The 13,845-nt window shown below is 41.7% G+C and overlaps 1 protein-coding gene across 1 annotated transcript in view; it reads left to right on the top strand.

The window, feature by feature from the left end:
- Positions 1–6,666, top strand: part of LOC134659470 (uncharacterized) — a 99,603-nt gene extending 92,937 nt beyond the window's left edge. The window contains exons 28-39 of the mRNA XM_063515111.1: positions 3,197–3,407; positions 4,687–5,192; positions 5,246–5,323; positions 5,377–5,454; positions 5,508–5,585; positions 5,639–5,716; positions 5,770–5,847; positions 5,901–5,978; positions 6,032–6,109; positions 6,163–6,240; positions 6,294–6,371; positions 6,556–6,666. Coding sequence (XP_063371181.1) covers positions 3,197–3,407; positions 4,687–5,192; positions 5,246–5,323; positions 5,377–5,454; positions 5,508–5,585; positions 5,639–5,716; positions 5,770–5,847; positions 5,901–5,978; positions 6,032–6,109; positions 6,163–6,240; positions 6,294–6,371; positions 6,556–6,666 — 1,530 coding nt within the window. The remainder of the gene's footprint in view (positions 1–3,196; positions 3,408–4,686; positions 5,193–5,245; positions 5,324–5,376; positions 5,455–5,507; positions 5,586–5,638; positions 5,717–5,769; positions 5,848–5,900; positions 5,979–6,031; positions 6,110–6,162; positions 6,241–6,293; positions 6,372–6,555) is intronic.
- The last annotated feature ends 7,179 nt before the right edge of the window (positions 6,667–13,845 follow it).

Below are 13,845 nucleotides of genomic sequence, written 5' to 3'. Positions count from 1 at the left end.
ATTTATGAGTACCTAGCAGCCTAATATATTGCGTACACTTGGGCCAAATAAGAATTGGCGTTCCGGTTTAGCACCACGGTTAACAAACACATTCCACCTGAATTACTCGTTTAATAAATAATAAATAAATAACCTTTGTTATAAATAAAATAAACCTTGGACCTGTTTTTAAATGTTTTACTATACTTTTAATAATATATTTCTAATGCCAGTGCGTTGTGTACGTAACGAACAGTATTTAAAAATACTGCGTTCAGTGGAATATAAACTAAGGAAAAATAAATTCATTCGGGACGCCCCGGCGCCCATGCGATAGTCAGGAGGAATCTCCTAACTTAGACAAAAAAAAAAAAAAAAAAAGATAAAAGAAAAAGACAACCAACACTTTTATCTTTTTTCAACCAAAACTTATATCTCTAAACATCTACATGGTTAATATATAATTATATCTGAAAAATGAAGTGACGAAATATAATTGATGATCAAACGAACTTCTTGAAGTGAAGTTCGATCGAAATTATATGAGTCACTTCATTTGAAGATATAATATAAGGTCCCTCCCGCCCTAGAACCCTGATATAAGTTTTGGTTTCTGCCTTCTCTAAAAATAATGAAGAGCGGCATGCCGGTGAGCGGTAACCGGATGTGGGCGGAAGTTGCTTTGACAGTTTTAATCAAAATAGTTACTCTTAAATGTGTGCGATGCTACCTGTACAATAGGGGAACTACATGGTTAATATATAATTATATCTTCAAATGAAGTGACTCATATAATTTCGATCGAACTTCACTTCAAGAAGTTCGTTTGATCATCAATTCCGATATCTATCCTTTTAAACTACTTAATTTAATTTATACTTGATCGTATCTGTAATCAATAAAACATTCTAAAATTTAATAAGCGCTCCATCTACCGGTGTCCGTTGTCGTCATTCTACGCGACGAAGTTTACACCACGCGGGCCACGCGGCACTAGCGCCGCTGTGCGCCTGCCGCCTTGCACGGCAAAGACAGAAAACATTTCGGTCTAAACCTTTCTATGTGTGCATGTCCGTGAGTCGTAGTTACGCGGTAACAGTAGTGGGCCTTCCTATAAATACGAGCACACAATGATACAAGTAACGCACACATTTAGACGCTGTAGGCAGCGCCTATCGTTCGAATCCTTAACGATGACGGCCGAAGGTTTCCGAATACTTCCGATGCGATGCATGATTACGTGACTATTTTAAAAAGTAGCATTTGTTATGGTAACTTAGTACAAAGACGAGACTACTTTTTTATTCGTTTAGTTTATTTAGGTAAGTTTATTTATTTACATTTTTTATTCGGCCGCCATTGTTTGTTTGTTTTGGTGAGATAACGATAACAGTTACCGGCAATTAGAATAATTGTGATTAGTGAAAATATGGATATTTTGAATTGTGAACGTTGTACGGTGTGTGTGTGTGTGTGTGTGTGTGTACCGAATATTAAAAATTATGCATATTCAAAGCTTTCTTTTAGCAAAAAAAAGTGATTGAAAAGGGCCGGTGAACATCGGAATTGCAGTTAACACAAACAAGTGGTAAAGTAAAATCAATCACTTTTCGTATATTTGTCGTGGTTAATTACATAATTACGTACGTCATTATTAACCGACTTGACAAGGATGTGAAACCATGACGGATTTTTGTTGGTAAGCTAGTAAGAGTAAGACTGTTAGTAGCTCTTATTTTAAGGGTTCCGTACCCAAAGGGTAAAAACAGGACCCTATTACTAAGACTCCGATGTCCGTCCGTCCGTCTGTCTGTCACCAGGCTCTATCTCATGAACCGTGATAGCTAGGCAGTTGAAATTTTCACAGATGATGTATTTATGTTGCCGCTATAACAACAAATACTAAAAACAGAATATAATAAATATTTAAGTGGTGTTCACATACAACAAACGTGATTTTTTTGCCTTTTTTGCGTAATGGTACGGAACGCTTCGTGCGCGAGTCCGACTCGCACTTGGCCGGTTTTTTTTTGCCTACCCAGTCTCAAATCTCTGTGCACGCCACTGCTTTTCAGTATATCATAGGAACTAGGGGCACAGAATAAGTAATAGTATTAGGGTTCCGTACCCAAAGGGTAAAAACGGGACCCTATTACTAAGACTCCGCTGTCCGTCCGTCTGTCACCAGGCTGTATCTCACGAACCGTGATAGCTAGACAGTTGAAATTTTCTGATGTATTTCTGTTGCCGCTATAACAACAAATACTAGAAACAGAATAAAATAAAGATTTAAGTGGGGCTCCCATACAACAAACGTGATTTTTGACCGAAGTTAAGCAACGTCGGGCGGGGTCAGTACTATGATGGGTGACCGTTTTTTTGCTTGTTTTGCTCTATTTTTTGTTGATGGTGCGGAACCCTCCGTGCGCGAGTCCGACTCGCACTTGGCCGGTTTTTTATTATCATACAGAACGGCCACGCACCGCCCCGCCCCGACTCGCATTACCTCGCCCCGCGACATGAATCTGACGGACTTCTCGCCAGAAGCTCTCAGTCAAGCGACTTACCGACACATACACAATGATGCGTGTACAGACGTGCCGCACACATATAAACGCAAATGATTTTTGATGTATGTCGTGTCCGTGAAGCGTAGCATATTAGGTGTGACATTAATGGATCGTATCCGAAACACCACGCTGCGCTCCAGAACAAAATAGTTTAAGGTACAGTATGTATAAGTTATTCTATGTGTATACTTACGTCGCTAGTACTGCACTCTGGCGGCAAAACATTGCAGTAATACTCCCTATCAGCGTGTACGAGGAATGTTATGAAAGTGAAAGAAGCGGAAGAGGTATGTCAGGTATGTCCCTCCGGGAAATAGGCGTGATCATATGTATGTATGTATATATTTTATTTTATTTGACGACCGGTCTGGCCTAGTGGGTAGTGACCTTGCCTGCGAAGCCGATGGTCCTGGGTTCGAATCCCGATAAGGACATTTATTTGTGTGATGAACACTAATATTTGTTCCGGAGTCATGGGTGTTTTCTATGTATATAAGTATGTATTTATCTATATAAGTATGTATATCGTCGCCTAGTACCCATAGTACAAGCTTTGCTTAGTTTGGGGCTAGGTTGATCTGTGTAAGATGTCCCCCAATATTTATTTATTTATTTGATTAACACTAATATTTCGTGTAACACTGAAGGTGTTCCTGAACCTCCTGGCGATGTTCCCGCTGTCGCCGTACGCGGAGGCGCGCGCCGGCGGCAGCGAGGCCGGCGACTCGCCCGAGACCGAGAACTACGAGGCCCTGCTCTCCCTCGCCGAGCGCCTCGGCGAGGCCAAGCCGCGCGGCCTCGCGCGACACGAGATCGACCAGCTGCCCAGCTACAAGTTCTGTCAGCAGACGCACCAGGGTAAGTACATTGGACTAGTGTAATAATTTACGTTTTAAGAACATTTTTCATTACTTTTTATCAAAAAAAGCCTATTACTCCATTCAAGAGTACCTCTGTGATACATTTTAACATATGAGACCGCTTTTGTTAACTAATAATGTACTTAAAAATATTGTATTCTGCATGACTTATGTATTAAGTAGTAATAAGTAGTTATAGTTATAGTTATAAGTTTGACTGTTTGTACTGTGTGATTCTATATTTTAATGTTCCATCATTGTATATACCCATGTTCTACAGAGAATAAACGAATTATGAATTATGTTGGGTAGGACTCGAGTCCTTTGAGTCCTCTGCTTCAAGACTCGACTCAGTTTTTCAGACTGTTATAATTAAGCCTAAACCACAAAATAAATAATAGTACTAAGTACAGGAGACTCGCTCTCTAACAAAACGCGTCTGTTACGATCAGCACAGATATGGCCGCTAGGTGGCGACAGCGCCACGCGCGGCTTATGGCTTTCCCCAAAATTGGGGCCGAACGGATGTACTTTTAGCTACCTGTAGCAAAGCGACGAAATCGCGGAGTGAGACACGCCTGCCTAAACTCGAGTTATTTTCAACTTGTTAGAGACCCGAGCCTTTTGTAGAGACTTGAGTCCTTTTCAGAGAACTCTTGATTTTTTTTTTGCAAACAATTTCGAAATGCATGTAAAATTATGTAAAATTTGTGGATTAGGTACATCAATCATACAATTACGACTAATTAGGAAATACCTATAAAATTGTTGACGGAGTCTTTATTCGGAGGCTCGAGTCCTTTTGAGTTGCTCTTGAAAAATACTTAATAAATTACTCGACACGGGACTTAAAAGACTCAGAAATTTTTAAGCGCCGAGTCTCGTAAAAACGAGCTGAGTTCTTGAAATTCAGACTCAAAGGACTCGATTTCCTACCAACACTAGGTACATTGGACGGGTAACTACGAGACCGACCTAATTACAGATATGTACTTAAAATTTGCACTTTCGTCCTGTGTCTTAACTTTAATCTCTCGCGTAAAAGCGCCCTCTTACCAGAGATTTAAAAAAAAAACGAATTTTACCGATTTTCAAGACCAAAATGATGAACAAAGTTTCTCTGAGTAACGACCCCTGTTTAGGTATTTGTGCCTGTCTGCCTTGTACAACTTTACGTTGCAGGTCTAGATAGATAGGGAACGCTCCGATTTTAGAAAAAACCTGATTTTTTTTTTGTGGGAATTATGAAATTAACGTGATGTGTGGTGTGTTCACAGGCGAGCAGACGTCGTGCGTCGTGTGTATGTGCGAGTTCGAGGCGCGGCAGACACTACGTGTGCTGCCGTGCGCGCACGAGTTCCACGCCAAGTGCGTGGACAAGTGGCTCCGGGTCAGTACATTACTATACATTACAACTGTCTCACCGTGCGTCGTGTGTGCGAGTTCGAGGCGCGGCAGACACTACGTGTGCTGCCGTGCGCGCACGAGTTCCACGCCAAGTGCGTGGACAAGTGGCTCCGGGTCAGTACATTACTATACATTACAACTGTCTCACCGTGCGTCGTGTGTGCGAGTTCGAGGCGCGGCAGACACTACGTGTGCTGCCGTGCGCGCACGAGTTCCACGCCAAGTGCGTGGACAAGTGGCTCCGGGTCAGTACATTACTATACATTACAACTGTCTCACCGTGCGTCGTGTGTGCGAGTTCGAGGCGCGGCAGACACTACGTGTGCTGCCGTGCGCGCACGAGTTCCACGCTAAGTGCGTGGACAAGTGGCTCCGGGTCAGTACATTACTATACATTACAACTGTCTCACCGTGCGTCGTGTGTGCGAGTTCGAGGCGCGGCAGACACTACGTGTGCTGCCGTGCGCGCACGAGTTCCACGCCAAGTGCGTGGACAAGTGGCTCCGGGTCAGTACATTACTATACATTACAACTGTCTCACCGTGCGTCGTGTGTGCGAGTTCGAGGCGCGGCAGACACTACGTGTGCTGCCGTGCGCGCACGAGTTCCACGCCAAGTGCGTGGACAAGTGGCTCCGGGTCAGTACATTACTATACATTACAACTGTCTCACCGTGCGTCGTGTGTGCGAGTTCGAGGCGCGGCAGACACTACGTGTGCTGCCGTGCGCGCACGAGTTCCACGCCAAGTGCGTGGACAAGTGGCTCCGGGTCAGTACATTACTATACATTACAACTGTCTCACCGTGCGTCGTGTGTGCGAGTTCGAGGCGCGGCAGACACTACGTGTGCTGCCGTGCGCGCACGAGTTCCACGCTAAGTGCGTGGACAAGTGGCTCCGGGTCAGTACATTACTATACATTACAACTGTCTCACCGTGCGTCGTGTGTGCGAGTTCGAGGCGCGGCAGACACTACGTGTGCTGCCGTGCGCGCACGAGTTCCACGCCAAGTGCGTGGACAAGTGGCTCCGGGTCAGTACATTACTATACATTACAACTGTCTCACCGTGCGTCGTGTGTGCGAGTTCGAGGCGCGGCAGACACTGCGTGTGCTGCCGTGCGCGCACGAGTTCCACGCCAAGTGCGTGGACAAGTGGCTCCGGGTCAGTACATTACTATACATTACAACTGTCTCACCGTGCGTCGTGTGTGCGAGTTCGAGGCGCGGCAGGCACTACGTGTGCTGCCGTGCGCGCACGAGTTCCACGCTAAGTGCGTGGACAAGTGGCTCCGGGTCAGTACATTACTATACATTACAACTGTCTCACCGTGCGTCGTGTGTGCGAGTTCGAGGCGCGGCAGACACTACGTGTGCTGCCGTGCGCGCACGAGTTCCACGCCAAGTGCGTGGACAAGTGGCTCCGGGTCAGTACATTACTATACATTACAACTGTCTCACCGTGCGTCGTGTGTGCGAGTTCGAGGCGCGACAGACACTACGTGTGCCGCTGTGCGCGCACGAGTTCCACGCCAAGTGCGTGGACAAGTGGCTCCGGGTCAGTACATTATTATACATTACAACTGTCTAGCCGTGCGTCGTATGTGCGAGTTCGAGGCGCGGTAGACACTGCGTGTGCTGCCGTGCGCGCACGAGTTCCACGCCAAGTGCGTGGACAAGTGGCTCCGGGTCAGTACATTACTATACATTACAACTGTCTAGCCGTGCGTCGTGTGTGCGAGTTCGAGGCGCGGCAGACACTACGTGTGCTGCCGTGCGCGCACGAGTTCCACGCCAAGTGCGTGGACAAGTGGCTCCGGGTCAGTACATTACTATACATTACAACTGTCTAGCCGTGCGTCGTGTGTGCGAGTTCGAGGCGCGGCAGACACTACGTGTGCTGCCGTGCGCGCACGAGTTCCACGCCAAGTGCGTGGACAAGTGGCTCCGGGTCAGTACATTACTATACATTACAACTGTCTAGCCGTGCGTCGTGTGTGCCATACGCCATCTACCCGAGTGTAGGCCAAAGGTTATGGCGCCATCGCTCGAAAGAAGATTGCACCATATCTTTGGCCTACTCTCGGGTAGATGGCGTTAATTTCAATATTTAACAAATTAACACATATCAGTGAAAGAATAAGGGTCAAAGTCGAATGGCGTTCTAACAGTTTTAATCTTTTGTCAAAAGATGGCAGTGAATTTACTGTGGCTGCATAATTTACTTTGACAATCCGCCTCTATTCAACATAGACTAGGAATCCTCTAGACGGAGTTTAGAGCAATTATTTCATGAAACCGATTCTGCCAAAAATACTGGGGTGCGGGGGACGAGGCGAGCGAGTCCCGTGCCGTGATTGGTCCGTTCAAAGACACGGACGTCACACAAAGACACTTTGACTCGAGAATGGAGTAAAACTACCGTATATTTGTGGCAGAGGGGGTAGCGCTACTATGCTCAGTCTAGAGGATGTCTTGTCTGTGCTTTTCAAATACTCTTTGGTATAATGTATATTATTGTGTCCACAGTCGAACCGAACGTGTCCTATATGCCGCGGCAACGCGTCCGAGTACTTCAACAACTCTGAGTGACTCGCGCGCGCCTCGGTAGCGCAGCTCCACTCCCGAGCGTAGCCTCCGTGCCCCGTGCCCTGTGTGCCCCCTGTGGCACGTGCCCTGTGTGCCCCGAGTGTCCCCTGTGGCCTCCGGGCCCCGTGCCCTGTGTGCCCCCTGTGGCACGTGCCCCGAGTGCCCCCTGTGCCCTTTGTGCCCTCCGGGCCCCGTGCCCTGTGGGCCCTAGTGGCCTCTATGCTCCTGTGGCGGACGGCTGCACTGTAACTATGTACTACTATATTACTAGTTCTACCACATACAAAACTTATTAAAGCCCTATCTTACTAAAATAGATCAATAGTAGTTCAAGTTGCGAAAAAGTTAAGTTTGAAAACTTCTCGGAAACTTTTGGAAAATGTAACAAGAAACAGAGGAAAGGAAAATTTAACAAGAAATAGAGGAAAGTTCCATTTGCGATTTTGGAATTATCAGTAATTACTATTGAATGGTTTTAAAAACACATTGCTGACTATAGAGGGCGCTGATGACGCCTTTGACAAATTTTCTTTTATCTTTACCACCTCCGTCCGTCATTTTCTAAACTGTAGTCTGTCAAACCAATTTAGACGATTAATAAAAAGGCGGTAAATTAAAAAAATATAAGAGCCTTATATACGTTTTGTTTTGAATTTCAAGCCTTTTCTATTTAACAATTTCTTTTTTTTTATTAACGGTCACTTTATCCTCTAGCGGCCCAGAGACCTATAAAAAGGTCTCCTGTTCCATTCTAATTTGAACTTTATGTTGACATAATAAAATTTCATTTTGCTTGGCAAGGTTTGACGTACGGGCGGCTAGAGGTTATCAGTCAATACCTATACACCTCTACAACGCCATCTGCATTATGCTTTTATTTATTAAAGTAATTAATACAAAGACAGATTATTACATAGTTAATTTCTAAAGTGGTATCCAGACGGGACTGATCAAATCAGTTGATTCGATCAGAAATTAAATTGGCGTCAATCTCCAATTTTAGATTTATGGTGATATTAGAGCCCTCTAAATTGAAAAAATGCCCCAGGACGAAAAAACTGTCCTAACAAATTGGTTTTCTTGCGTCCGCACCTCACTTTATCGGTAATATCGGTCATTATCGGCGCTTGAATTCGGCGAGCCAAATTGGTATTTGCGTCCGCACCTCCTGATCCGATCGGGCAATTGAATCAGATTGGCGAAAAATTGACTAATCTGGAAACGCCTTAAAATTTGTTCTTATATTCAGGAGTTACTAAACTAAATTAGGACCCGTACAGATGTAGTGCATAATTATTTTCCATCGTATTTTCACGGGAACGTACGAACGTGTCTTGCTATTTCAGTCAGTCTCGGTACAAAAAGTACTGAGGTTGACTAAAGTAGCATGACAAATACTAACGTCTCCGAGAAAATACGATGGAAAATAATTATGTACTACATCTGTATATTACTGGGACGACAACACAACTAGATGCACATTAAATATATGGCATTCATATTCATATTAAAATTACCTTGACACGCTCTTATTCTCTTAACAGTAAAGTCGCGTGAAGATCATTTTGAACACCTGGCCCGCTTAGAAACTTCTGCTGCTGACTGTACATTAAATAATACATCATTTATACCCAAATTTAAAGTCTCCTTAAAAGCAAACGTATAACGATTATAGTAAACCTCAATTTTGTAATTAGATTTAGACAGTTTCAATATTTTGAATGTGCGTCTGGTTATTATATAATACAAATAAAACAACATTGTAAAACTGATAACTGTCAGGTCAATGTGGCTAATTCCGTCATAGGGATTATTCCGTCCGCGAACATCTGTTTTTAATTGCTGACCCTAAAAACAATCGCTGCTTTGTTTTATTATTTATTTATTTAAGAAACAGACAGTCGTTTACAAACAAGATTACTATAATATTTCTTACAATAAGACCTGGAGTTTCCCCATTAATTTGTTGATGAATTTATCAATTTTGTTCGCAGTTAGAGAAAAACGCTATGGACGGAATAGTCCCTATGACGGAATTAGCCACATTGACCTTATATTATGTTTGATATTTTTTATACTTAGCTACATCACGATTTTAAAGGCTAATTGTTTGTGACTAATAAATTGATAGGTATTTAGAATCTTTGAAAAATAAAATCGAATAACTTTTTTATTTGTAAATCAGAAAGTATACTTAAAAAATAACGTTCGAAAATAAACAGTCTTTCACTAGAGTCACAGAAATATAATTAATAAGTGTTTTAATTATCTGAAGTAACCAAAACAATTATAAAGTAACCAACCAACATTTGTTAAAGTATCATAAACTGTAATTTTCTAGAATAACACAAATATTGGATTGGGTAAAAAAAAATTAAAATAACAAGAAACGAAAATCAAAAATTGGTGTAAAATGTGAGTGAAAATACCAATTTACATTACAAATAATATTGTACATGGCCCACATAATAATAAGGTCAGTTTTTAAATATTAAATAAACTATAAATATTTTTCCCAATCCAGTATCTGTTATTGCACAAGTTTTGTACTCCAAAGTGTAAGCCGTCCGCCTCACACCTACATATAAGTTAAACAATAGATATAATACTATTTTTACGAGTTACCGTACCCGGAGACCCTCACAGAACTATATAGCGAGTGTAATATAAGTAAAAATCCCCCTAATTTGCGGGGACCCTGGAAATTCCCCTCCAAATCCCCCCAGGAGGTTTTGGTAAATGTGTATTATAATTATAGTAAACGCTGTAAATACGTGTGTGTGTGCGTGTATGTCATATATTTTGTTGTATGTAGTGGGGTGTGTCGTGTATTTTTTAACGTGCGAAGTGACGCTTTGCTACGGTCGAGGTGACGCTTCTGAGCAATAATGTTAGAAGTATTAATCATTATATTATGTTATTTTTTATCTGCAATTGTTTCTTAGATTGATCAATGTAATGAAAATTCCTTGAAAAATACAGGGTGGCAAAAAATAACTGCATTCCCGTTGCCAGGCAGGTTTTTAGATTATACTGAGCAACTTTTACTATGGGACCAACCCGGAAATCGCGAAAAAATATTTGGCACTTTCATACTTTTTGGCTGGTCCATTTTCTATGGGAGGGTAAAAAATTTTTTGCGATTTCGGGGTTGGTCTCATAGTAAAAGTCGCTCAGTTCAATTCCAAAACCTCCCTGGCAACGGGAATCATGCAGTTTTTTTAGCCACCCTGTATATGTGTTCTCTGTGTAGGACAAAATTGAAAACTATCAAATTTTTGCGGACTTTGAGTCCAAGATAAAAACTTAAAAAGACATTTGTGTACTATGGCATTTAACTGACGTGATTCGCTGTTTAAAAATCTCCTTGGCAAGCTTTCGTCAAGAAAAAGTGGCGCAAAAATACATATCTTAGGCCTGGTCTGACAGAAGTATAGTTCGTTTATTTAGCATTAGAAAAAGACTATGCGATCTTGACGTGTTTTTTAATTGAAAAACGCTTTTTAAAAATCAGTAACTATTACTTATGAAAGCAGAAGAATATAAATGATCGTATTAGATTCATAATTGTTACATATTTGCCGTGACTTATTTTTCAAAAGGGTTTTTCCATAAAAAGACACGTCAAGATTTTTTACCTTTTTTCTAATGCTAAATAAACAAACTATAGATGTCACTTCATGGTACATTACCGTTAAATTTGAGATATTTTATTGAAGAAATTTGAACTTAAAATAAAATTACATAAGGTTCAATTTTTTTCAATCTTTTTCCACCTTGTACAGTTGCCATCAAATACATCCGAGCGGCCAAGGAGTTCACAATATCTGAACACGCACTCATGCCTTGAGAATAGAGGTGTGTTCAGATATTTGTGAGCGCCTTGACCGCTCCGATATATGTGATGGCGACTGTACGGTAATATTTTGTGCCAGTTTGCCCGTATTCCTTTGCCAAGCATTAAACTGTGATGATAAGGCCGTGGCAAGGCTCGTACTTCTGGGGCCCGTTTCTCAAAAGCTTGTAACTTGTAATACAAGCGGATGTCACGTTTTGACAGCTTTTGTTAGAAAGGGACTTCCACTTGTATTACAAGTTACAAGCTTTTGATAAACGGGCCTCCGGCCGAAGATCCTCGGCTCGCTGCTGAGTAGACAGCTAGGGGCAGCGGACCGGCGGACTTAGTGCACCGTCTTTAGCCTAACCTAAGAGCTATAAGTAAGGAAAGAGTGGTAACTCCATACATCAGTTTTCTTGCCAAAACGCGAGTTCGTAGTCGACATCTAGCGTCATGTAGCGGAATTTATCAGTACTGCTACTTGACACCAGGCGGTCTAGCATGAGTTACTTGAGGTCGCGCAAGATGTATGGAGTCGCGTGCGAGAACGCAACTCATGCTAGACCGCCAGATGCCACAAGTGTCGCTAGTGACGAAAATGTACTGCTAAACCAAATTAAAACTATAGTTCGTTTTTTTAGCATTAGAAATAAGGTAAACAATCTTGATGTGTCTTTTAATTGAAAAACACATTTTAAAAATAAGTTACGGCAAATATGTAACAATTATGAATCTAATACGATCATTTATATTCTTCCGCTTTCATAAGTAATAGTTTTTGATTTTTACAAGCTTTTATTTAACTTGCAATGTACCTATGTAACTATGTTTGTACGGATCAAATCTTGCAAGTTAAATTTGACCCACTTTCCGACTTCCAATGAAGCTGAAATTTTGCATACATATGTAAGTCGGATGACAATGCAATATTATGGTACCATCGAGCTGATCTGATGATGGAGACAGGAGGTGGCCATAGGAACTCTGTGATAAAACAACGCAATCTAACTGTGTTTGGGGTTTTTAGAATTGTCTCGATGAGTATTAGTTGCATGTGGAAAGAAAAGTACAGTACAGCGATAAAAGCTTGTACCAAAAATGAAATTTTTGCCTAAAACTTATTAAAAAGCGTTTTTCAATTAAAAGACATGTCACGATCGCTTACCTTCTTGCAAGTTCTTTCTAATGCTAAAAAACGAACTATAATATTAGAAGCAGAAGGAGTTGAAAATAGAGTTAGCATTAGAGTTTTCGTTCGTCGCTACATCTATTGTCAATTAGCAGTAGGTACTGATAAATTCCGCTACTTGACGCTAGATGTCGACTACGACATCTCGCGTTTTGGTAAGAAAACTGATGTATGGATTTACCACTCTTTCTTTACTTACATTTATCTATGGATCTATTGTCTGTCTAAGAAAAAAAATCGTGACTCGATTTTGACAGGTGATATGGATAACTACCTATCTACTCCGTTTTTTATCCCTTTTCTTGCTAAATAATTAATAAACTGAGTTCAATCCTTGTTTGCGTATAGAGGAGTATAAAAAATACAAATCGTCACAAACACAGGTAATCTTATGGAATGTCCGACATTAGTACTAGCGGCAGCCGCTTGAACTAATTTTACTCCATAAGATTTAACGTAGAAAGTCCGACAAAATGAGGGCAGCACCAGTCGTGCACGTAGCGAGTAACATACAATGTCAAGAAAGGGGATATGGGGTAAGTTTGGCTGTCAAACGTTGACAATGGATGACAGTTCAGCGGCCGTCAAATTGAGGCACGATTTTTTCTTAGGCCTTGTCTTTGTCAATCAGTCTTTGGCCTAACCTTCGTCCACCTTTTATCACGCGTTGTTCCGATCTTGCCCATTCTCGGTGTGTAATTGACGTTTCAACCTTTTGTTCTTTATATAGTACGTGACGGTAAATTTAGAGAAAATTGCCAAATGTCCTTTTGGTAGGACAAATTAAAATATCCTTAAATTTCAAACGTTTATGGTCATTCTTGATATAATCTCGTATAAAAATCTAATAAATTGTGATTGTTTTGTAAGGAATTTAGAAAAGTTCTTTGTAAGTCTGGTAGTTTTGTTACTTTCGTTTTTTGTTCGCCCAACTAGTTTCTGTTGCTTTCTTTCCCTGGTTGACTGGCAGAGATTCACGGCCGCCGGTCCAAATGTGCTCGTGCAATAATGTTAAGTTTCGTTTGTTTGTTTGTTTGTCCCGAGTTAAAATGTCCAACTTATTATTAGTAAATATGCGTCAGCTTATCGTATGACATATCGTTGCTAAAAATGTGTTTGGGCTGAAATGCGTAAGTTGATCTGGTTGTCTACGTGCGAATCATACACAGAGGATGCTTACGTACAGTCAGCAGCAGAAGTTGCTAAGCGGGCGAGGTGTTCAAAATTACCTTGACACGCTCTTATTCTCTTAACAAAAAAGTCGCGTCAAGATCATTTTGAACAACAGGCTCGCTTAGCAACTTCTGCTGCTGACTGTACCTAGTGTAAAATAGTATAACTGCGTGACAACTGAAATAGATGGCGCTATATACGGTGCTACACGTTTTCTGGTAAATGCGATTGATGAACGTTAGC

Source organism: Cydia amplana, chromosome 25, assembly GCF_948474715.1.
Source record: "Cydia amplana chromosome 25, ilCydAmpl1.1, whole genome shotgun sequence".
Classification (NCBI taxonomy): Eukaryota; Metazoa; Arthropoda; class Insecta; order Lepidoptera; family Tortricidae; genus Cydia; species Cydia amplana.
The sequence above is the reverse complement of the archived record's forward strand: the minus strand, read 5'-3'. Positions and strand labels throughout refer to the sequence as shown.